This window comes from Monodelphis domestica, chromosome 1, assembly GCF_027887165.1.
Source record: "Monodelphis domestica isolate mMonDom1 chromosome 1, mMonDom1.pri, whole genome shotgun sequence".
Taxonomy (NCBI): domain Eukaryota; kingdom Metazoa; phylum Chordata; class Mammalia; order Didelphimorphia; family Didelphidae; genus Monodelphis; species Monodelphis domestica.
Window position 1 is genome coordinate 650600828 of NC_077227.1, and position 23448 is coordinate 650624275.

At 31.6% G+C, this 23448-nt stretch overlaps 1 protein-coding gene across 3 annotated transcripts in view; it reads left to right on the forward strand.

Annotated features, from left to right (window-relative positions):
• Positions 1 to 23448, forward strand: part of PSME4 (proteasome activator subunit 4) — a 100038-nt gene that overhangs the window by 55921 nt on the left and 20669 nt on the right. For all 3 annotated transcript variants that reach the window (XM_001382131.4, XM_056814021.1, XM_007476823.2), the window contains 14 exons: positions 32 to 189; positions 1336 to 1431; positions 10459 to 10514; positions 11411 to 11467; positions 12126 to 12181; positions 12266 to 12364; positions 15318 to 15380; positions 15530 to 15625; positions 16844 to 16975; positions 19487 to 19696; positions 20152 to 20288; positions 20803 to 20856; positions 21332 to 21461; positions 22275 to 22356. In XM_001382131.4, coding sequence (XP_001382168.2) covers positions 32 to 189; positions 1336 to 1431; positions 10459 to 10514; positions 11411 to 11467; positions 12126 to 12181; positions 12266 to 12364; positions 15318 to 15380; positions 15530 to 15625; positions 16844 to 16975; positions 19487 to 19696; positions 20152 to 20288; positions 20803 to 20856; positions 21332 to 21461; positions 22275 to 22356 — 1426 coding nt within the window. The remainder of the gene's footprint in view (positions 1 to 31; positions 190 to 1335; positions 1432 to 10458; positions 10515 to 11410; positions 11468 to 12125; positions 12182 to 12265; positions 12365 to 15317; positions 15381 to 15529; positions 15626 to 16843; positions 16976 to 19486; positions 19697 to 20151; positions 20289 to 20802; positions 20857 to 21331; positions 21462 to 22274; positions 22357 to 23448) is intronic.

Here is a 23448-nt window from a genome sequence, read left to right on the forward strand (position 1 = left end):
TATTAAACAAGTAGTGCAACTTTGTTCTTAGGACTGGGGAAAACCAGGTGATTTGTGGAATCTAGGTATCCAGTGGCATGTACCTTCACATGAAGAAATAACCTTTGCCTATTATTTACTGGATTCATTTCTTCAGCCTGAGCTTAACAAGCTCCAACTTTATGCAAATGGAGAGCTAGAAATGTCCAGGTTTGTTTTCTTTTGTTATCGGTTTTATCCAGTTGTGTCATTAGTGGCTAATTTTGGTAGTTTGGCATTAGAGTGTATAAATTAAAATTAAACCTTTTCCCCTTTTAATGTCAGATTATTAATGTGTGTGACATGTATTTTGCATTAATTAAAAATGTACCTGCCCAAACAGTACTTAGAAAATTCTTGAATATATTGTTTTATTTTGGTTTATCTGGGGAAGTTTTCTCTTTTGTGTAGCTTCGTAACATTTCAATATGTTATGAAAAATATGGAGATATTAATTTGACTCACTACTACATTCCCACTATTCAGTTTTATATAGACATGTTGAATTTCACTTATGTTTACTTTGGAAGTATATATAGGTATCTACTTTGAAGAGTACGTTTCCTAGACTCAGGAATTCTACTTAAGATTTTAAAAATTATACCCAATATTCCTACCCCAGAGTGGTTATGTGTGTGAGGTTTTATTTATTTAGCAACTATGGACAAGTAAAAAATCTTTCTTGGAAATATTCCATAGAAATTTTAATAAAGAAAAGAAATGAATATTTGAAGCTAATGACTAGTTTCACTATCTCAACTTCCAGAATTATTATGAAACACAAAATACCATAATATTGGTACTATCTTGATAAAAATAAAGGAGAAGCAGGTAGTAGGAATTGGCTATTTAGATATTGACAATGTATATAAACTTATTTGGATAGGGAAGGTCTATTGAGGCTATGAAAATTATTAGAGAGAAAGAATAATTATTTGTCATCCTTACTAGGAATATGAATGTGTGGTTAAAAAGAAAGTATAGGATTCTGAATCACATGTGTAAAGGGTTTTGTAGAGAGTTAATGATTGTTGTTGTTTCATATGATAAATTATGCAGTAGCTTGAGTGACCAGTAACAATCCAATAGAACTATTTAAATTCAATATCTGTTTACCTTTTGCTGACAGAAGACTTTATCATTTCTTTATCTTATTTTTTAGTACCCTGACTTATATAATTTCATTATATACTTTTGAGTTCTAGAAGTATTGAAAATAAGAAAGATCTCATGAGCCAATGAAATAAGTAATTTTATTAATAAAACCAAAATTTTCATCTACTATGAAATTGTAAAATAATTCATTTTTAATTTTAGAGATGATGTACAACAGCGTTTGACCATAGTTCACAACTGTTTAATTGGTTCAGGGAATCTTCTACCCCCTCTGAAAGGAGAGCAGATTACTCATTTGTAAGTAGAATTGTTTTACCATTTTACATATTTTGCTGTTTTATTTTTTAAATAAAAGTGACCTTGTCACTTTTATCCTTGTGATATTATTAAATCAAAAATATCTCAGGCTCAAATTAAGATAAATCTTTTAAAGGAAACTATATCTATATGCATATTTATAGATATAGTGACAGGAGGATATATTGATTGTAATTTTTGAGCATGTCAACCTACCAACATCTTGGTTTTTAATTTAAAAGTTCCTTTGCCCCATAATTACATATAATTGCTTAAAGATACATTTTCATCATTTTTTGAAGAAAAAAAGCTAAAACCCATAATGTTTTTGCCTACAATTTTGTCTAGAATCTGTTTTTATACAATAATGAGAAGCCAAAGGAAATTTGGTACTTTGAAAAAAATTTGATGTCTTTTTCCCCCCTCTGACACTAATGGATACTTAATCCTTTGAGTTTTTCTTTTTGCCTAATTTTCAAGCTATTGATGTTAAAAGGTTTCATAGTATTCGGAGGATTGACTGTGTGAATTGGTATATTTTGGTTTACTATAATCCCATGGTCTAGCTGCCACTTGGGTCAGGAATTGAGTTCAGGTGGGATCTGTAATATTTAATAACTAGCTCATCTAGGAAGTAGGTATGTGTGTGTTTCAGTGTGCCATCTCAAGCTACTATTTTCTTTTCAGCAACCACCTAATTTCTGAGCAACTTTTACCAAGTCATTTTTTACAACGAGTTTGTTATAGCTTCATAAAATCTTTCTAGTTTCTAATGGGACAGTTTGATTACTATTGCTATTAAAATAAAATGAAAAAAGAATTTGATTTGCCAGGAGTGTTTAAAAGACTTTGAAATTCTTTTTGCCAGTAGATGATACTCTTAAAATTTTTAATTTGTAGATTGCATTGTCATTTTTGATGAATGAAAGGTTATCACCTATCTTTTTTAAGCATAAAAATTAATTATTAGAAAACTACTTTAGGCCTACTTCTTTAGATGATTAGTTGATTTCTGATAAGGATGTTGGTTTTTAAGTCTTCCCAGAAATTGTGGGGTTTTTTCCTCAGAATTTTTGTTTCCTATGTTTGGGGTCAGGTGAATAAACTGTTTGAAATCAATTAGATTTTTCAAGAATCTACTAGTGAAAGGATAATTTTATATAAATATACATTTAAAAATAAAGATGTATAATTTTAACCTTGATCAGTACCATGAAATCGACCCTCTTGTATATTATGCCAAATAGTTCTTTCTTATAGCGTACATAGATTGAGTAATTGATAATTGGAGTTCTTCTCAAGGATGTTGCTTTGAAGATAAGAAGTAGGTTTTTCTTTATCTGGCCAAGAATCTCTCTTGTGAGGCCAAAAGGATGTTCCATGCAGATAAGACAGTGCATTTAAGGATCAAATGATGACCAGAATATTACTTTAAACTAAGATAACTTTCATTTGTTCCATTTAAGGTAGATATCAGACAACCTTTTTTACTATTGCAATGCTTAACTTGAAGCAAGAATAAATTAAGTGTACATAAAGGTATTGGTGATTTATATTTTGATCATTTGAATATAATATTTTTCTATTGTATGATGGCCTTATTAAAAATTTAGCATGATTGATTGTATGATTTTGTTTGGTATAAGTAAACTTAGCATGTGTTGGCTTGTGGTACATAATGGCTTGTGGTACATAATCATGCATTCCATGAAGTTGATATTGTATATCTCTGTTCTTTTAAGGCTGCTTTTCTTTTCAAAAGCTAAACAGTAGGAATATATTTGACTGGGGAGGTCTTCTAAAAGTGAAAGTGTTGGCTTTGTGTTGAAAATTAGATTGGAAAAAAGCACTAAAGTTTTGAAGGGGGAAAAAAACCTGGCTGTTTCTGGTTCTAATTTGTTTTAGATAGAATTGAACTTATTTCTTTTATGTTCTTTTGAAGTAGTACCTTTTTTTAGAATACTTAGTGTGAAATATATTATGATATAAAGTAATGATGGTATATAGTTGAATAAAGGAAAAATAGCATCCATTTCTTTCTGATTACAGAAGTGAAGAGTTAACTTTGTTTTGAAAATAGTTTCCACAGCATTCCAGAATGATTTTTGCTCCATATTTAAACTTATAGTAATATACCAAATTAGTTCTAATCTATTATCTTCGTCTGCAACGCAAGTCTAATTTGTAAATGTGTTTTATCCAAGTTTGATAGGTTGTATTTTAGTTGGTACTTTACTTCTTTAAGGATCATTATTTCTTTGGTTTGAGTGTTTCCATCAGAATAATTCATAGCTCCTATGTAGCTCTGAAGATGGTCTTCAAGAATTTCTTTGGCTAAAAATAAAAAGTTCATCACCCCATATAATGAACCTCTCTTAATTTAGATAGGCCAGTTCTCAACCAAGAGATGGGCATTCTATCACAAGGCCTATATTCAAAATCTTCCCAGCTTGGTAATAGGACCTGCCACAACTTGTGTGTGCTGGGATATACCAGAATAGGACTTTTAAAAAAATAAATACTTCATTTAAAAACTTGTATAGCCAGTATTAATGAATTTATTAATCTTTTCCTTGAAATAACATGCAATAAATCTACAGACCCATTTTCTTTAGTATTTAATATAAACCCTTACCTTCCATTTAGGAGTCAGTACTGTGTATTGGCTCCAAGGCAGAAGAGTGGTAAGGGCTAGGCAGTGGGGGTTAAGTGACTTGCCCAGGGTCACACAGCTGGGAAGTGTTTGAGACCACATTTGAACTTAGGACTTCCCATCTCTAGGCCTGGTTCTCAATCCACTATCCTACCCAGCTGCCCCCTAGTATTTTCTAATTTAGAATAATATTATATCACTACTTTCAAATGCTGTATTCTTTGAAATTATCAAGTGTTACTTTTCTTACACTGCTTTAGAGTGGTGTACACAATTGTTGAGGTCTTCCTTTGCCTACTAATACAAAAAGAACAGGAAGATAATTTTTCTGTAAATTTATTCTTTGATATTGTGGATAAGTCATTTTGAGTGGGTAGAAAAAAATCATATTGTTTTCTACCTGAAACTGTTTGCCTGGGATACTGGCTACTGAAGATGGTGGTAGAATGAAATAAATACTCTAGCTAGATGAGAAAAGAAAACAAATATTGCAAATGTTATAAAATAAAATGAAATTTATCTCATGCCTTAGTGTAAATTTATTTGTAGTGGCTAAGAAATTTTCCTTGTTTGCAACTATCAAATAGTTAGATTAAGGAAGTTATACATTCTCTGAAATAATGGACAGAAATTAGCATCTTTGGGAGACAGATAAATGAACTTTTTAATGAAAGGTTAATATTGTAGTACTGAATTTATTTAAGCTTTTTCTCTTAGATGTAACATGGTTTACCCTTTGCATAATTGGAGTGGTGGCCTGTTTGAAAATTAATGTTATCTTAAATTTAAAATTTTGTTGAGTAGTATATTAGTTGCCTCATGGGGGAATAAAGAAATAATTTCAGTATTGAATAGTTTTGAAATCTTGAAATATCTTCTTAGTGAGAACTTGTTTTAAATGTTTGGTTTATTTTTATTTATTTTGGGGGGGGTCTGGCAAAAATTGAATGGATATTGATGATTTTGTAGACCTAAATGTTTTGAAAGAAACAGCTATGTTAAATGTTACTCAGCTTGTACTTTTGTTTTAGAAATATAAGGTTACTATGATAGATATCTTAACTACTAATTAAGTTCAGTTGTCTCCTGTTTCAAAGGCCATGTAAAACATTGGGCCCATGGGACTGTGAAGAGCCAATATGTCCTAACTGCAAAATTTTAACTTCCAACAACTTAGTCTATTGTAATACCAGTTTGTGCAACTTACCTGTCAAAATAGGAGAGTTAAGAACATGTTTCTTAATTTAGAATTAAAACTTTGGTTCTTAGAGCCCCAAATAATACGTGATCTTAGGTAGCCTAGGTATTCTCTTAACACTGTTTGCCATTATAAAAGCTAGACTAGGCACCTCTCCAAGGCTTTAGAGAAAATGTTCTTATCTTATATACAGTCTTCATTAGTTACCTAAGGATGTTCCTTTGAAACTATAAGCCACTCTAAGAGACCTAATCACTTTTAGGGGATATGAAAAACAGGGTTACTCAAGGTAGAGGAGTCCTCATTTTTCTAGTATTGCTTTATTATCCCTTGGTATCCTTTTTCCTCTGATAGAAATGTTATAAAAGCACTCTTAAGAACTCTGCTCTTGCTATCTTTTCACTCAAGAAATCTGATACTTAAGGTCTAGAACAAGACCATTTCTTTTATATGTGAAAGGATGTGATGTTATGCAATGAGGGGCAGGGCTAGCTAACCTCTCTTGGCACCTCCAGGAAACTACCCAGCTCTGCTGGGGGAGCTGCACACAGAAAAGGAAACAGTTACTACTCCACGGTGAGTAACCCTGTTTTCTCCTTTTTTTCACCTTCCAACTGTTTTCTTTGATTTTTAAAATTTTGTATGTCAACCATGGAAATAATTATTATGGCCCATAATCTGCTCTTAAACTTAGCAGCATGTAAGAATTTTTAAAATTTTTATGTGGAAATAGAATGTACACATGATAGAATAGATCCAACATTTTATTTCTGTTCACATACTGTTAACTAGGATTGTAGTTGATGATAATAGATAGAATTAGCCTAATTGTGTTTTGTAAAAGACCAGTAGTAGTAAATCTGGAAAATAAAATAACCTAGTAATTCCTCGTGACTTTATTTTAATACTATAAAAGTTTATTTTTAGTCTCTTCAAGGTAAACAAAATTATTTTATGCCAATTCAGTTATGGTTCTATGTATGCGACTTCATCTAGACTCTATTTAAATAATCTGCATGTATATTTTGTTTTTATATTGAGTCATTTTCCCTCTCCTTTCTGTTTTCCCCTCACTAAAAGTTTTATTCTCCTAAAGGTAATGGTTCTAAAGAAAATTGCCACCTAGTGGCAAAAAGTCTTAAGAATCTAATACAGACAGGCTTGGTGGCCAAGCATTATTAAATAAATATGTAGTGGTAATCTTCCCCAAATTGTTAAAGTGACGATTATTCTCATTTTCCATATGGGGGTTTCTTTTTCATTATATCTTTTGATGGCAGTCTCTTAACATCAAACATCTTAGATAATACCTAAACCTTTTGAGCCCACATGTATATTAGGAGATGTTCAAGATACAAACCTACTTTTCAGTTCAATTCTAGTCAGGTCACGTCTCTAAAGAGAAAATTCTTTGAAAGAAAAATATAAACACACACACACTCTCTAAACACTCATAATACTTTGAAAGATAACACCATGTTATTCTATTTTTAAAAGACCTTTTTTCTTTTAGTAAAAAAGCTTTGTCACCCAAAAAATATATGTCTGATATTTTAGCAGATTAAAAGCTCAGAAAATAAGAAAATTTAGAGTTGCAGATAAACAAAAGAAATTGAACTTGGGATTATAGATGAGAACTTATTTGAAACATGCTAAGACAATAGCACATTGACTCCATATAAAGAAATTTTAAAGTAGATTTATTTACTACAATTTTATGCAATATATAGCAATCTTTTTACTGATTTAAAACACCTTACTTCTTCCTTGTTATGGAAATAGTATAGTTGGGCCCTGGAACTTCAGTAGGTATTTTGAAGATAAGAAAACTAACACAGGTGGGTCTCTCTCAGTTGCAAAGCTTGGAAAACTCGGCTACTTCACTGGATCCACCACTCCAACCTTTCCCAAAGTAGATGCTTCTGTAATGTGGCAGATCAAATACAAGTCCTTTGGGGGAAGTAAACTCCAAGTATAAATGAGGAGGATTGCCCTTGCAGGAATCTACTTCCCTTATGCTACCTATACTAGCAGTGGCTATACCTGCCATAGGCTCCTCCTGCTGGAGTGCAGGTCAGCAGAAAAGCTGTTGTTAGTACTTGTATTGCTGTTGGGGAAATGAGCCAGTTTTTTATTGTGTCTATGGGACTAAGAACACAAATTGATAGGCCTAATTGAGGTTTCATATATAAGCAGCAACAGTCTATACAGGATATCTCAAAAGTCTTAGTGCTGGTTGTAATCTAGAAGTTTAAAACAATGTTGAGACTTTTGGGACACATATGGATCACTACAGCATAGGGATACAAAAATGTATGACCTGTGGTTCAAAAGGATATGATTGTGAAGTTTCACTTATTTACAGGCAAGGAACAGAGTTTTATAAGTGAGCTGTTGGTTTTGGCTTTTTTTGTTTGTTTGTTTTGTTTTGTTTTTCACTCTAGCCCGGTTGTGAGTAATATAAAATTCAAGTAGGGAGGGATGTAATTGAGGGACCTCTTAAGTAAAACAAAAGTATGAAAAGAAGTCAGGTAGATAAGAATAGAACAACCTAAAATAGGCATGGTCCTACATTGGTAAAGCTAGCTGTCTTCTCATCTAAAGTCTTTATCTTGATTTAAAAGTTGTATTTAGTGTAGAATTTTTATGGTGACTATTATCTAACTTTGTTCTAAAGGCTACTTTAGTTATTGTGTTTTAAGGATTTAAGTTGTAATTGGTTTGTTTAGTAAGGTTAGAAATTTGTTCAATTTTTTGAAAAATCCCTTCTTAACTGTTATTTTAAGGGAGTTGAAAGCTAAAATTAGGGATTCTGAAATTGTATATAGATGAAAGCCATAAAAATGGAAAATATGGGTTTTAAATATTGATGTGTTTTTAAAAGAATATGTGCTTAAATATCAGGACTGTGATATGATACTTAATGAGGTATTTATTTTGGAAAAATTCATTATAATGAGAATTTGGACCCATTATAGTAAAAAATATTCACCTACCTCCCCATTTTGATCCCCAAAGTAATAATGCTTTAATCTTGATACAATATTTGCTGCTATGAATAACAAATTCTTTTTTCCTAGTCTTTGTAATAATCATGCATTATGATGAAAAAATAATGCCTGTTTACTGGTAAGTGACAGAGTAGGAATTTGAACTAAGATCTGTTTTCTGCACTATTCTATGTGCACTACGATGGCATTGTCTTTAGCAGAAGGTAGCTTGCCTTTGGTTTGAAGGGGTTATATACATTGATTGGGGTATGTATTTCAACTAAATTAGAAAACCTCTACTGTCAAGGGACATAAAACAAAAAAGAAAAAGAAAAGAATTTTAACATTCTCATAAGAGAATATAATACAGAAATTCAACATAGCACTTAATTTTCATTTTGTCAAGCATATTCACTATACTTTGTGTTAATGCCCTTTATTAAATGTATATAATTTAGTGGGAGGATGTGTATGGTTTGCATATAATTTCTGGAGAAATTTTGACCTTACAAAAATTACTTATTAGTTAAGTTAAGCTGGTAATAGCTTGTTTTTTGTATATTGAACACTCAAATGACAAAGTTGAATTTCTGAGCTTTGCGAATGAGAGTAGCCTACATTGTGTTGTGATTAAATTTTGTCAGAACTTTTTTTTTTAATTCCCTTGCCTTCTATCTTAGAATTGATAACAAGTATTTGTTCCAAAGCAAAAGAATGGTTAGGACTAGGCAATTGGGGTTAAGTGACTTGCCTAAGGTCACACAGCTAGGAAGTATCTGAAGCCAGCTTTGAACCCAGGATCTCTGCTTCCAAATCTGGCTCTCTATCCATTGAACCACCTAGCTGTCCCTATTCAAAACACTTGAAGTTCAATTTAAAAGTGAGTTTTTTAGAAGAAGAAAGATTATATATCCTAAAATTTTATAAGCTCTGAAACCAGTGTTGAAGAGGGAAAAAAAATTGCTCCCTGACTGTATTGTATGGATTTGTTTCTCTTTAAAATGTTAAGATTTCTCAGACAGCCAAATTGGGAAGAGAATATGGTTGATCAATACATTTTAAGTGATCATAAGTATTTAAGTAAAATTCTAAAATCTTTAACTATGTCAAATTCAGATTGATGAACTGTCCTGTCTTACTATCATTTTTAGTTGTTTTCCATCTACAATATTAATATTAATGTAGGGTGTGCAAACATGTTCTGGCAAAAAAAAATTTCCCTTTCCTCCTTTACGGTATTATATAGTTCATGTCTGAAGACCATGCATTTTTATCTTTTTTTGAAGTAGGTGTGTTTATCCCCAATATGCACATGGTATCTCTAACTGTGTTCTTTAATGTCTTATTGTGGCATTTCTGCCTGAACTTTCTCTTAAAAGACATTTCCCATTTTTTACTATAGCATTAGGAAAAAATGAATTATGGAGATTCGGAAACAAAATGTTGAAATAAAAATCATATTTTGGATTGCTTATCTTTTATGTAGGGTATTATCCATTAATGTAAAATCTGTTCTTATATGTATGAATAAGGATCTTAACATAAAAGCTAAAGAAACATTCAGATCAGATAAACTGAGTGTTAACACTTACTGAAAATATATTTGGAATTTTTAAAATTTAGAACTCCTAATATTTTTATGTGTGAATTTGTCTTTTGAGACTCTAGAAAAATTTAGGCTTCAGAATGCTGATATAGACATATTATAATGTGACATAAAGAAGGGTCGGAGTTACCTAAAAAATGCAACTTGTTTTCTACTCTTCAAAAAGCTTTGCATTACAAATGTCTAGTTTTACTTTTCATGATTGTGTGATTGAAAGCAGAAGAAATTTTTCTAGTTTGATATTTAGGTTATATGTGTTTGCAATTTTAAAATTTGTTATTTTTCAATAATATTGAAATGTTTAATTTGGAGTTGAATTTTCTTTTGTTATTAAATTTAAATTAGCTTTCCTGATATAAGGACAATTATAACAATTACTATGAATCATCAGAAGGATCAGGTAAAGCCCTTCATTAGGTTCATTAGAAAAAACTTTATTAGGAAGTATTGAAGACAATTAATGTTTTTCTGAATAGTTTTATTTTTGTTTTACTAGAACTATTATAGCCACAAAAATCCTTTACATAATACTTTTCCTTCAGGCATCATTTCTAAAAAATATTTCTTTGTTTTTATTCAGGGTGCCAAGTATGGTATCTTTGGAAGAAACAAAACTGTACACTGGCCTTGACTATGGTAGGCAAATATTAATTAGTTAATTATGAGAACTTGTTCTAGCATGTAGCTGTTGTGAGAGAGGGGATATAAGTCTACATTAAAATCATAGCTATGATTGGTCATGGCAAGTTTCTGTGGGTATTTAAAATTAACAATACTTTTGTTGAGCACATATTTCTTTTTTCTGGAAGAATCAGGGGAGGGACATTACTTAGAAGAGCCAATATAAACTTTCTGGAGTAAAGGTTCAGAAATATGGAAAGAAAATAAAATATATTTATGCTCAGATAGTTGAATATAAGAACTGAAGGCATAAAACAAAAGAGTAGGTAAAAGAATCATTTTTTCAGTAGCTAAAAAAGTAACAAAGAAAACCTTAACATGACAATATGGCAGTATTTTCTTAAATCTGCCTGTGTTCACACATTACTTAGGTTTAATAGCAATAGCCTTTTTTTGTTGAACCTCAAATATAACATCAATAAATGGTGTTAAATCTATCCAAGTTAATGAAATTTTGCCTCCTTTCCAGACCCTTTGAATTAATACTGGAAATTTAGTTAGCTCATTAGAAAATATTCATAGCTTTATTATTCATGGTCTTTCCAGATAATTTTTAGAATATGAAAAATTGTTTGCAAGAGCTTTAAACATTCCTCCCCCCACCTCAAATCTATCTCTTGGGGATTGGCAGTGCATTCTGGATAACTAGATTTTAGAAGTTCTTTTAGATTGTATATTGTGATTTTTCAGCTACTAATTATTTTAAGAGGAATAGCAAAGAAAATTGAAATACCTTGAAACTATGCCCAACTTAAGAAAACAAAAAAAGTTTTTCTGACTTTGAACTATAACTAGTCTAGGTAGAAGAACATTGAAGACTTCTAAAATATCTTCCCTATTTTTGTTTATAGATCTTTCTAAAGAAAACCACCGAGAAACAATTGCTAGGGTCATAAGGAAACTCCTCCGTAAGTACTTTTGTGTTTTCCATGCTGTGGTGGGTTTTAGTAAGTTTTGTTCACTATTCTCTTTGATTTATCTTAGATTGTTTTGAAATTCTTTCTGCCAATATCGGTTGGTACTTTCTTTTCAACAATTGACTATAGGGTGTTGCCTGGGACATTTAAGAAGTTAAAGGTGTAGTCAAATGGAAAACTTGAACCTAGGGACTAATTGACTTGAAATGCTTGTTCTTTATCCACTACACTGCACTGCCTTTTGTTTATATAGTTTATTGAAATAAATGTGCTTACAATGAAAGTTAAGGAGCTAGGATTCCCTCCATGTAGGGAATTTCTGATGCTGTAAGGTCCTTTACCTGTATGAGAAATTGGTAATACCCCCAGCCACCTCCTCCTTCAAAGATATCTTGACTATGACGTAGTAGCTAAATCCTACAGAGAAATACCTGAGGTACATAGAAGTTAAGAGAACTATTAGAGTCACTCACCTAATTAGTATCAGAAACAGAATTTGAGCCCATTCCTTCCTGAATTCTAGCCTAGCACATTATTTACTATGCTATATTGCCTCTTTTCAAGATTCTCATTGAGAACTCAAATGATAGTGCATCTAATGCTAACATGATACTAAGTTTTAACCCAAACTCTTACACTCTAATCATAGATCATATACTTGATAACTCTGAAGATGATACCAAGTCATTGTTTCTTATCATAAAGGTACAGTTGCCATTTGATAGATTCAGAATTTGATGCATAATCAATCTTGGCTTGTTGGTAAATTTATAAATTGTTTAACTACAGATCATAGGGGACCTTTTGCAATTTCAAGGCTCTCACAAGCATGAGTTTGACTCTCGGTGGAAGAGTTTTAACCTAGTGAAGAAATCAATGGAGAACCGGGTCAGTATTTTCACAATTAAATCATAAACACTTTATTTTAAGAAGAAAAGCATTTCTAAATGCTTAGTAGCAACATAATTTGAAGGCTGCTCTATACAGGAGCATCCTATTTAGGAGTAGATTTTCTGTGAACATGAAAATTAAGCATATTCTTGATATGTAACATTAGAGGGGTATTGGAAAGAAAATACATAATTTTAATTCAGATCTGTAACAAAAATCCATGGTGTTTACTTGGGAAGATTTTTTTTTATAGATAATTTTATTTTTATTGTCATGCAAAACACTTCCATATTGGTCATTGTTGTAAGAGCACACTCATACATAACCAAAAACCTGAAGATAAAACCATAAATACACTGATTTGAAAGACGACTCCAGTAGTTCTTTTTCTGGACATGGATAGCATTCCTCACAATAAGTCTTTTCGGGTTGTCCCAGATCATTGCATTGCTTAGAGTAACCAAGTTTTCACAAATAATCATCATAAAATGTTGCTGTTATTTTATGTAGTGTCCTTTTGGAAGACTTTCTGGTCTTGGGTAAGCTCACAGAAAAAATTAAATAGAGTTAGAAAAATGGTTCAAAGATACCTGTATCTTTGGACTAACAAACTAGCACACTGTTATTAATCATATATTGCAAGCCTTACTAAAAAAACCACTAGAATATTAGAGAATATTCAGATATTGTATAATTTATAAAAATAAAATAGAGTATTAAAAGATAAAATTGATATAAAGCAAATCTTAAGGGTTTGACCCAGGAATACACCGTGTAATTTTGATTGTCAAACTTTGAGAAACACAGAATTATTGTATATAAAGAATACTTTTATGGTAAAGAGATAATTTTTCTCTTAAATTGGAGTTTGAATTTTATCTGTTTTACTCAAAGAGTGAAACTTTCCCCACATCTCATCTGCTGTGGCTCTCACTTTAATCCTGACATTCCCTGCTTACCTATTTGTTATCTAGGGAGTAGTTGTACATTGTTTTGGGGGGTGCAAATAGCTATCTATGTGATAACCTCTTTTAAAAAAATGTTCTTTCCTTTTTAGTTCTAGCTTTGTGTAAGGGAACTTTTTATGATGGAATTGCAAATGAATCATGGCAATATTGGATATGAAACACAATACTATTTTTCTGTGATTACTGAAACCAACTAGATAATGCAGCAGTTAATGTCATTACTAGTACTCAGGAACCTGGCAATCAATGCTAAAGCTTCCCCCTGCATTCTTAATATCTTAAAATCTTGGGACATCTGGGTAGCTCAGTGGATTGAGAGCCAGGCCCAGAGATGGGAGGTCCTAGGTTCAAATCTGACCTCAAACACTTCCCAGCTGTGTGACCCTGGGCAAGTCACTTAACTCCCATTGCCTAGCCCTTACCACTCTTCTGCCTTGAAGTCAAGACAGAAGTTAAGGGTTTTTAAAAAAAAAATCTTACCAGTGTGCTCTGATAGTAGAAGTATGTAAGCCTTGGCTAATGTGAGGCTAGATATAAAATATATTTTATATGTATATGCATGTATTCATGTGAATGTACTTTGTGTATGTGTGTGTAATATATATGAGTTGTGTGTGTTTGTGTATATGTGATATCCTTGGTATTATATACACATATACATGTAATAAGTATATAAATTAATGTAGATACATTTTGATGAACAGTATAGAAGTTTATATCAAAATACCTGTTATTCTTCCATGTTGTTTTGGTACTAAGAAACTTTTTTGTTACCTTCAGACAAATTTAAAGTTTAGTTTTACTCTGCAAATAAAAGTATTTTCTGATGCAATTTCTTTTGGTAAGGGAGAGAGCTGATAAGCAGTAAGTCATGTGGACTTAGAATTTAGTAACTCTTTTTAGGACCTGGAAAGATTTTTATGTCTATAATAGCCTCATCACCTTGGCTGAAGAGAAGTAAGTGGCTTATTTTGAGTTTGTCGTACACTTTTGTACTCAGATATTAGGCAGAATAAAAAGCCACACAACTCACCCACCTTATGATCAGGATGTTGTAAATGATGTATATCTATGCTTATGCACCCCCACCAACTCAAAGGCCACCTTACTATGTCACATATTCCCCCTTGTTTATCCCTTCCCCACCTTTCTTTTTCAAGTCACACAGACCCTATTCCTTTAGAATATAAAAATTCTGAATTTTTTTCTCTTCTGGGAAGCAGTGTGATCCTACTCCTGCCTTCCAGCCATTCAACCTAAATAAATTTCTCTATTTTTAAAGATTAAAAAAAAGAATAAAAACCCACAATAACAATTGTTAACGACTTTTTAATAATTATTAAATTGTATAATTGTTGAACAGAGACAGCTAAGTAAACCAAAGTAGTGAAATGGATTCCATATGTACAGATTAAAAATGTCAAAAAATGAAAATCCTAAAGGAAGATGTTAGAAACCTAGAAAATCAATTTAATTCCACAGACTTAAATAGTATTAATTCACTACATTTTAAAGCACTGTAGGATATTTGTTGTAGAAGCATGTTGTAAGCAAAATCATTAAGTTTATGTTTTCAGAAAAGATAAATAGATTCAAAGAACGATTTAGATAGATTAATGAATGGTAGCTATATTATAGACAACTGTGAGGCATTTAAGGTTCTTAAGCTGTCCATTCTTTAAATTTTGAATTTGCCTTAATAGAAAGTAAATATTTTGCTTTCCCTGGGAAGATCCTCTTGTGGCCCTGTCAGAGATGAACTAATTAACTAATTAGTTGGATGGATTACTTTGTGTAATGGTATTTCTTATGTGATAGAACTGGAACAACCAGAGTTCTAGCTCTTTGTCTGTAAAGAATATACTGATGATTATAGATTGTGGTCATCTTGTTTACTACTGTTTGCTTTGGCTAAAAAATGCAAGAAAGTTATATTTGGATCACTTAGGAGCATAATGTTTTTGGTATTTCTTGTTTTCTAGCTCCAGGGGAAAAAACAGCATATCAGAGCATTGCTAATTGATAGAGTAATGTTGCAGCATGAGGTAATGTTTTTTCTTTATTTCTAATCTATAAGAATGCATAATTATTAGATAAATAATCATAAGTTCCTCTTAAATTACAGTTCTATTCCATAAATTAGCCAATATGAAATTTAAAACCTTTTTGTTTTATGTTTCCCTCTGCTATTTAGCTGAGAACACTAACTGTTGAAGGCTGTGAATACAAAAAAATACACCAAGATATGATTAGAGACCTTCTTCGTTTATGTACAAGTTCATATGGCCAGGTACAAATTTTTTACGTGTTCAAATATTACTATGCTAATATTGCCATTCAGTACTTTATAAGTGTGACCCTAGTTCTTGAGACCCATTCCAGCAGAGCATATCCAAATAGCAGACCCTATTAAGCTAAAAGGCATGGGCCAAGTCATAAGACTGTGTCATTAGAGGAGCCAGGCTTTTCAAAGAGACTAGACACCAATTAGGTCACTGATTCATAATTTTTATTTATTTTTTGACCAGGGCAACTGCCAAGTTGTAAGTGTTGTTATATTCTACTTTGGTGCAGGGGAGTACAGATCATGAATCCTTCAGGGATGGAAGTGAACAAATTGAAGTTAAACCTGTTATTCTGAACTCTTGAGTCAGCCCACATTGTGTGATCATGACTAGTTGGTGGCATTACACTGTTATAGTCTGAAGTAATCTTATTATCTAGTACAAATTCAACCCCCAACCCCCTTTTTAAACAGATAAACTAAGGGTCACAAATAGCATCTCTAACTAAACATAGCTGATTAATATAGAACAAGGATTTACCCTGAGTCTGCTATTTTTCCTTCATGCCACATTTCCTATTTGTCATTACTGTGCTTAACTTCTGCTGTTGAAGGGAGTAGTGGGAAATCCCATTGAAATCTAAGGGACAACAAGATTCATGAGGTCAAATTTTTAGGCAGTTTGATGTTAACCTAAGCACTGAGTAATAACAATATGAGAGGTTTCAAGGAAGAGGAAAATCATGGCTAGCATTTCCTAAATTGGTTCTTTACTGTGCAAGTTCATTATTTTAGCATAAGTGAGTTCCTAAGAATTTAAGCACATCTGTACTATAAATAATTTTTATACAAACCACTCTTATATGAATCTTCTCTCTTCAGATAAGCAAGATTTCACTGGATATGGAAATTTATTGTTAAAAATTTAATAGTTAAACTAATATAATCTGAAGAATTTTTCCAATAGAAATATCACATTTTAGAATTGAAAAGGGGTTAAGTAGTGTTATTCAGCATTTTAGTGATGGAGCACCTCAAAGAATTGAGAAGAATGCTTAGTTTTGCAGATTCTTTTACATTATATAAAATGCAATTTATATGCTTAATGGCCTCTCTCAGTTACAGAGATAATTCTATTTACTGAACAGATAATAAGGCATTTTTTGCATTATTTTTAACAACCATGTTGAAAATGTATTTTATTGATATCATTCGTTTCCCTAGGTCAGGAATAAAGCTCAGCAAACATTTTTCACAGCTCTGGGAACATACACATTTTGCTGCAGAGATATTATTCCCTTGGTTTTGGAGTTCTTGCGGCCAGACAGACAAGATGTCACTCAACAACAATTCAAAGTAGGGTCTTCTTCTCTCTCTTTCTTTCTTTTTCTGGAATTGCATTTTATTCATCCATGAAAAGTTGGAGAAACAAAGGATTCAATGCCCCAGGATTGTGTATCCCAACAGAAGGTTTTCTTTGTGTTTGTTACTATGAAGTATACTTAAGCCATGGGTTCTCAGAATTTGTGCATCTACCTTTCATTTAAAATTAATTTTCTATTAAATGCTTAGAGTAAAAATTTTTTAATGATTTTTTTGCAGATTTGACTACTACTTAACCAAATAACAGAGGGTTGTTCAGTTCTATTTCAAAATCAGTTGTGTTTCAAATCTAATATTGATAATTTTTTTGAGAATAATTGCTGTCAAAAAGCTATATAATTGGAACCAGTATTAGATATGATAGTTGACTTTGTGAGATTATTATGACTTTTCAATGTTAGGGGTTATTATTTCATTTCCTTATATTTGTTTTAATATTTTGGGATCTACAGTTAAAAACCTTAAAGTGAGATCTCACTAATCAAAACTAGCATTTTATTATTCAAGTACTATGATTTGATTGTCAGAATTTCACAAGTAAATAGAGAGGGGGGAGGGGATAAGAGGAATAAAAATGGGTAGTTACAATGAATTATAAATGCTGTTATAATTTTGTTAGAACTGTGGAACAATTGTTTTTTCATTTCGTGATATGAACACTAGATAAACAGAAGTAAGCCCAAATTGGAAATAACCCTGAGTAGAGTGCGTTGAATTTTTTAAAATTATCAAAGTCTTAATAACAGTTCAGCTTCCCTTTCCTCTTCAAGCTTTCTGATTTTACAGTTTTTGTAAAGGGATGGGAGAAAGCTTTACTATTATGCATATAGTTACTCTACATGTAGTTTGTGGAGCGAAACTGACAATTAGTAGCTGGTTGGGCATCTTTGCTAGTGAGAAAGCAGCCAGCCTCAGAGTTTTCTATGTGAGACATTTACATGTTGCAAGATAGCAAAGCAGAAATATTTTTATGTGTGGTTGCTTATCATTATGTCACACTGATTTACAACAAGAAGCGGTAAAGAAATAATGTTAAGTAAAATCACTGAATCAAAATTAAATACTGATCCATCAAGCAGTAAACATTATAAAATATCTCCTATATACCAGCCTCTGTGCTGAGTGCTAGAGTAGATATTCTTGTGGAACAAACCCAGTAAAAACTTCCATTCTAAGGACATAGTAGAATAATTGAATGAAGATGCCCATTTTGAACAGTTAAAATTGTCAACCTTAGAAAAATATTTACCGTCTTTCATTTGCAGTAGAGGATTAAAGTACATAAATGATTTAGCTACTGACTCTAAATTACTATTCATCTTATTTTCACATTATTAATTTTATTTTTTCCAGAAGTTAATTTGGTTAATATTTTAGCTTAATGATAATATTACAATTAAAAATATTTAAAATATATTGGTAGTACTTGGAGATGCTCTATTAAGTACAAACAACAAAATAAAATTCATTCTTGTTATGCCCCTAGTTTCAAGAATTCGAGTTTCAGAATGCTATATTGGCTGATAAGTGAAAGTGACACTTAGCAGAAACCTTTTTGAACAAAGAAAACTAATTCTTTAATAGTTTCTTTTCATCTTAGTTCTTAGCCCCAAGGTACCATATTTTTGTTTAAAAATACATTTTAAAAATATTTTATGTATTTGATTAGATAGTACTCATATCTTTTACTTTGAACTAGAGCATTCATTTTTATTCTACTAGTTTTCTAATAACACCTTATAAAAGTAGATACTTGCTTTTATCAGAATACTCCATTAATAATGAATGATTAGGTAGGATTTTATAATTTTAAAAAATGTTCCAGACAGAAGGATTTATTATCATTTCCTAAGTCTTAGCAGTATGACTTTCTTAAAATTGTACAGTAAATGTGAATCACACATATGTAGTAAGATGAATGGAATAATCCTATAGGAAAGGCACTTTTAGTTCTTATCCCTTTAGTAATTATTGGGAATCACTGACTAGGATGACTATTTTGGGCAATTATTATCATTACATAGCAGATATCTATCATTTGTTCACTTAGCAGCTAGGCCTCCTTGTCTCATCTAGTCTAGAAGCGAAACTGCCACTTTCAGGCCACATTTCAATATTAACCAGTCCTGGAGTTTTGGTGTGCTCCATTTCTGACCTGGACTCACTTATGCTGCCTTCCCTAGGGATTCACCCTATTGAATGACATCCTTTTTTTAAAAAAATCAATGATATATAATAGCTCTCTCTTAATGTAAAGCCTAGTCATAACCTATAAAATTAGCAGCTGCTGGAGTAGCAGACAAAATTGACTAAACTCTTCTAGGTGTAGCAAATATTGCCAGTGAAATGACCAAGGATAGTCTTTTCCTTAGGGCATAAGCTGTAATTTACATATATATACATATACAAGACAGAGAGAATTTATTACAGTCATATAATTACAGTCTAATAAAAGTTTATTTGTATATATTTTTGTTTCTCTAGGGTGCCTTGTATTGCCTACTTGGAAACCACAGTGGAGTGTGTCTAGCAAATCTTCATGACTGGGATTGTATTGTACAGACATGGCCAGCAATTGTTTCTTCAGGGCTAAGCAAAGCAATGTCCCTAGAAAAGCCATCAATAGTCAGACTGTTTGATGATCTTGCAGAAAAGATTCATAGACAATATGAAACAATTGGACTGGATTTTACAGTAAGCAAAATCATTTTATTTGCAATGATTATCTTGAGCTCAACTGTACCCCAGGTTAGTTGTGTTTACAAATTAACTCTTTTGTATAATTTGGCATTAGACACCCTGGATTTAAATCTTGACTAAACTCCATCTGCCACATAATACATATCCCACCTAACCCCCTCTGGGCCTTGGTTTTCCTTCTCTGTAAAATGAAGCTATTGGATTAAAAGAAACATAAGGTACAATCTAGCCTGATCCCCCTCATTTTATAGATGATAAAATTACTTAAGCCCAGAGAAGTTAGATGAGTTGCCTAAATTATCTAAATCCTGACTGACCCAGGATTATCAAGTATTCAAACTGAGTCCTCTAATTTTAATTCGGTTTCTTTTTCCATTGAACCCCACTGCTTTTCCTTTAAAGTCCTTTTCAATTCTAAGTGCTGTAATAATTGTTTTTCTTTTAAAAAGGTTCCACAGGCATGTGTTGCAATAGGTGTCTTAATCCAGCAGTCAAAATATCCCTCTGCTAATCAACCACTCCTTAGCTCAGAAGAAATTCAGTTAGGAATTAAACGACAGCAAGAAAAGAATGCTGAAGCCTTACAGTAAGTGATTTAAGTTACTATAGATGGTATACTCTGAACATATTTCTTAAATTCATGTGTGATAACTTTTATGTGATCTTCACAGCTTAAACTTGTGACAGAATCTATTATGTCTTTTTTTTCTTCATTTAATTTTTCTTGGATTTTAGTTGACACTATTTAGAAAACTATTTCTACTGCATTATTCTCCATATATATATATATATATCTTTGAAAACTCAGAATCAAAGCATATGGAATGCAAATCTTACCTTTCCTATCTATAAGGTACTAATTGCTTAAATTCTATAGTGGTAGATTTATCCTTATGTTTCATAACAAAAGCCCTTCAGTTAGAATACTAAAAGTTATTTAAATGAAATCCTTCCTACTCAGTTTTTCAATTGTTAGATTAATAGAAACAATATTCACAAACCAATATTTTTTCTAAGATTTCATTAAAAATTAGTTTTGTGGTTAGCTTTATTATATTGTTGTATTTAAATACAAATTAATGGTATGCTTATTCTTTTAGGAACTATGAAAACTTGGTACATACTTTATTAGACTGTGTGGATCAAAGAAATCTGTAAGTGGTTTTTTTTGTTTGTTTTTGGGGTTTTTCTTGCATTTAATTTTGTGTCTTTCTTTTGATGCCAGAACCTGTTCCAAGGTTCATTTAAGTTGTATGCAAAATTATCTGTTTCATAATTAGCAGCCTTTATAACAGGACCTCATGAAACTTGGGGACTTGTCTTATCCTCAGATGAATTTTTTTCTCTTTGATTTGGCAATTCCTTAACGAAAATTGTATATGGGATAGCAAAATATGGAAAGAATTGTAAATCGAGTTAAATATAAGGGCCACTATAGAGGGCATCAAGAATGGGAAGAGGAAAGAAAAAGATATGGAAGAAAAATTGAATACTAGTTACTAATTTTTAGTGAAGTGTTTATAGTATTTGTCATCAATAGGTTCTAGGCTAGTTGGTTTTATGCACATTGTTACAATGGAAAAGGTATTGTTAATTATAAGTAATGATTTTTATTATATTTTCTTTAAGCCCGTGGAAATTTGAACATATAGGTATTGGCTTTCTGTCTCTACTATTGAGAGATGACCGAGTTCTGCCTCTTCGTGCCATAAAATTCTTTGTGCAGAGTCTCAATCATGATGCAATTGTGGTTCGTAAGGTAGGCACTTTGTTTTCAGATAAAAACTTAAGTTTTAAGATTGTATTTAACTAAAACTTGAATATGTCCCTTTTATAGAAGGACTAGAATTTAGGAACATCTCAAAGGATCATAACTGCATCAACTGATGCATCGGTTTTTCTTTAATCAGTAAAGGCAAAGAAAATATATTAGCATGAAAAAATTTTTTCAAAGTAAATTTATTATCTGCTTATTATTTTTAAAGTACATTTGTACAGAAAGGAGAAGTTAGTAGTAGAATTATATATTTAAAGCAAATTTTGAGTCAAGTGATTGTCTCATTTTCTATTGTCCATTTTTCCTTCTGATTTCTTTGGCTGTTTTTTGGCAAAGATCACTTTAAGAATTCTATAACTCGTTGAGGTAGCAGTTTAGGTGTCCTGGATTTTTAGTGTAAATATCAAGGGACTATATCGGTGCAAATAAATTTATCCCAATCTATATGTAGCCCACATTCTGGTTTTCCTGTTTATTGGTTGAATCTGAAATGTTTTCTTCTTTTCTTCATTGTGAAGGAAATATAACTAAACTGAACCAGTCATTTGTACTTCCAAGGCAAAATTCCTACAGTCTTCTTTGAACTGATTGAGACAGATTACGGTGGGAATGGTCCATGCCAAAGTCTTGGATGGAGTTGCACGCTAAAGCCATTCCAACTGAACATGTAGAGTTTGAGGGATTTCCTTGTTCTCAAAAAGAAAGAGAATCTGGCCTCTGCTGATAGCATGGTATGCAAATACTTAACATGGTTTTAAAAAATTAATGAAATCAACTTAAAGATTTCTTTTCTAGATGGCTATCTCAGCAGTTGCTGGCATTCTCAAGCAGCTGAAGAGAACACACAAAAAGCTTTCCATCTGCCCATATGAAATCAGTAAGTGCCACCTACGATAATTTAGCTCCTCTTTGATGTTTTAAAATGTTTTCACTTAAGAAATTTTCTCAAAGTTGGTTCACTGAATCCATATATTAACTTTTCTTTGATGATTAAAAAATATTCAACTCTTTAGCTTTTCAATGATGCTTTTATTTCCTTGTTTTAAATTAATAAAAGACATTGTGAACACTCTTGAATTTGCCTTCTTAAATAATTCAGTGATAAAAAAGCATTCCTTAAAGAGGATTCAAAATTCATTTACATCTATACATTAAATATAAGTACATATCCTTTGTGCATGCCTTGTATTTTCTATGCTTTTAGTATTCAGCAGTAATAGAGTTTTCTAGTCTGATTCAGGGAATAATTATGATTATGCTAGATTTAATTTCAAAAGTTTGAAATAATCTTTTTTTTTTTAACTTACCACATCTTATTCTTTACACCAACTCTTTGATTACTTCTAGCAATAGAACCCAAAGTAAACATTTTTCCTTAGGCTGATTTCTTTTTGTCAGAACAGCACATAAATCTGTCACTTTAATTTGCATTTACTTCATCAGTGATTACACAGGAATTTTATTTATTTTATATGAGTAAAGGATAAAACAAATTTCTAATTTTTAAGTTATTCTCTCTTGAGACACATCAATATAGTAATGAATTGACATTAATTTTGGATATTGAAAGAGACTTGTAGCTATACTAGACAAGTGATATAGGAGTGTTTTTATGTATATGTATAGGCACACAAGCAGCAAGTCATCTGGCTTCTCTGATCCTTCGATTTTTATTATAATAATAATAATAATAATAATAATAATAATAAGTAATGACATTTATATAGTACTTTTATGTTTGCAACATGTTTTACAAATATTGTCTGATTTTATCTTTACAACAACTTAAGTGACTTGCCTAGAGTCAAATTTGAACTTAAAATCTTCCTGAGTCCAGATCCAATGTTCTTTCTCTGTGTCACTCTAAAATGAAGAAGTTGTATTAGATAATCTTCCATAACATATCTGTGAGGTGTAGTAGGTATTCTCCTTATTATACAGGTGTAAAAAATTGAAGCCATGAGTGATT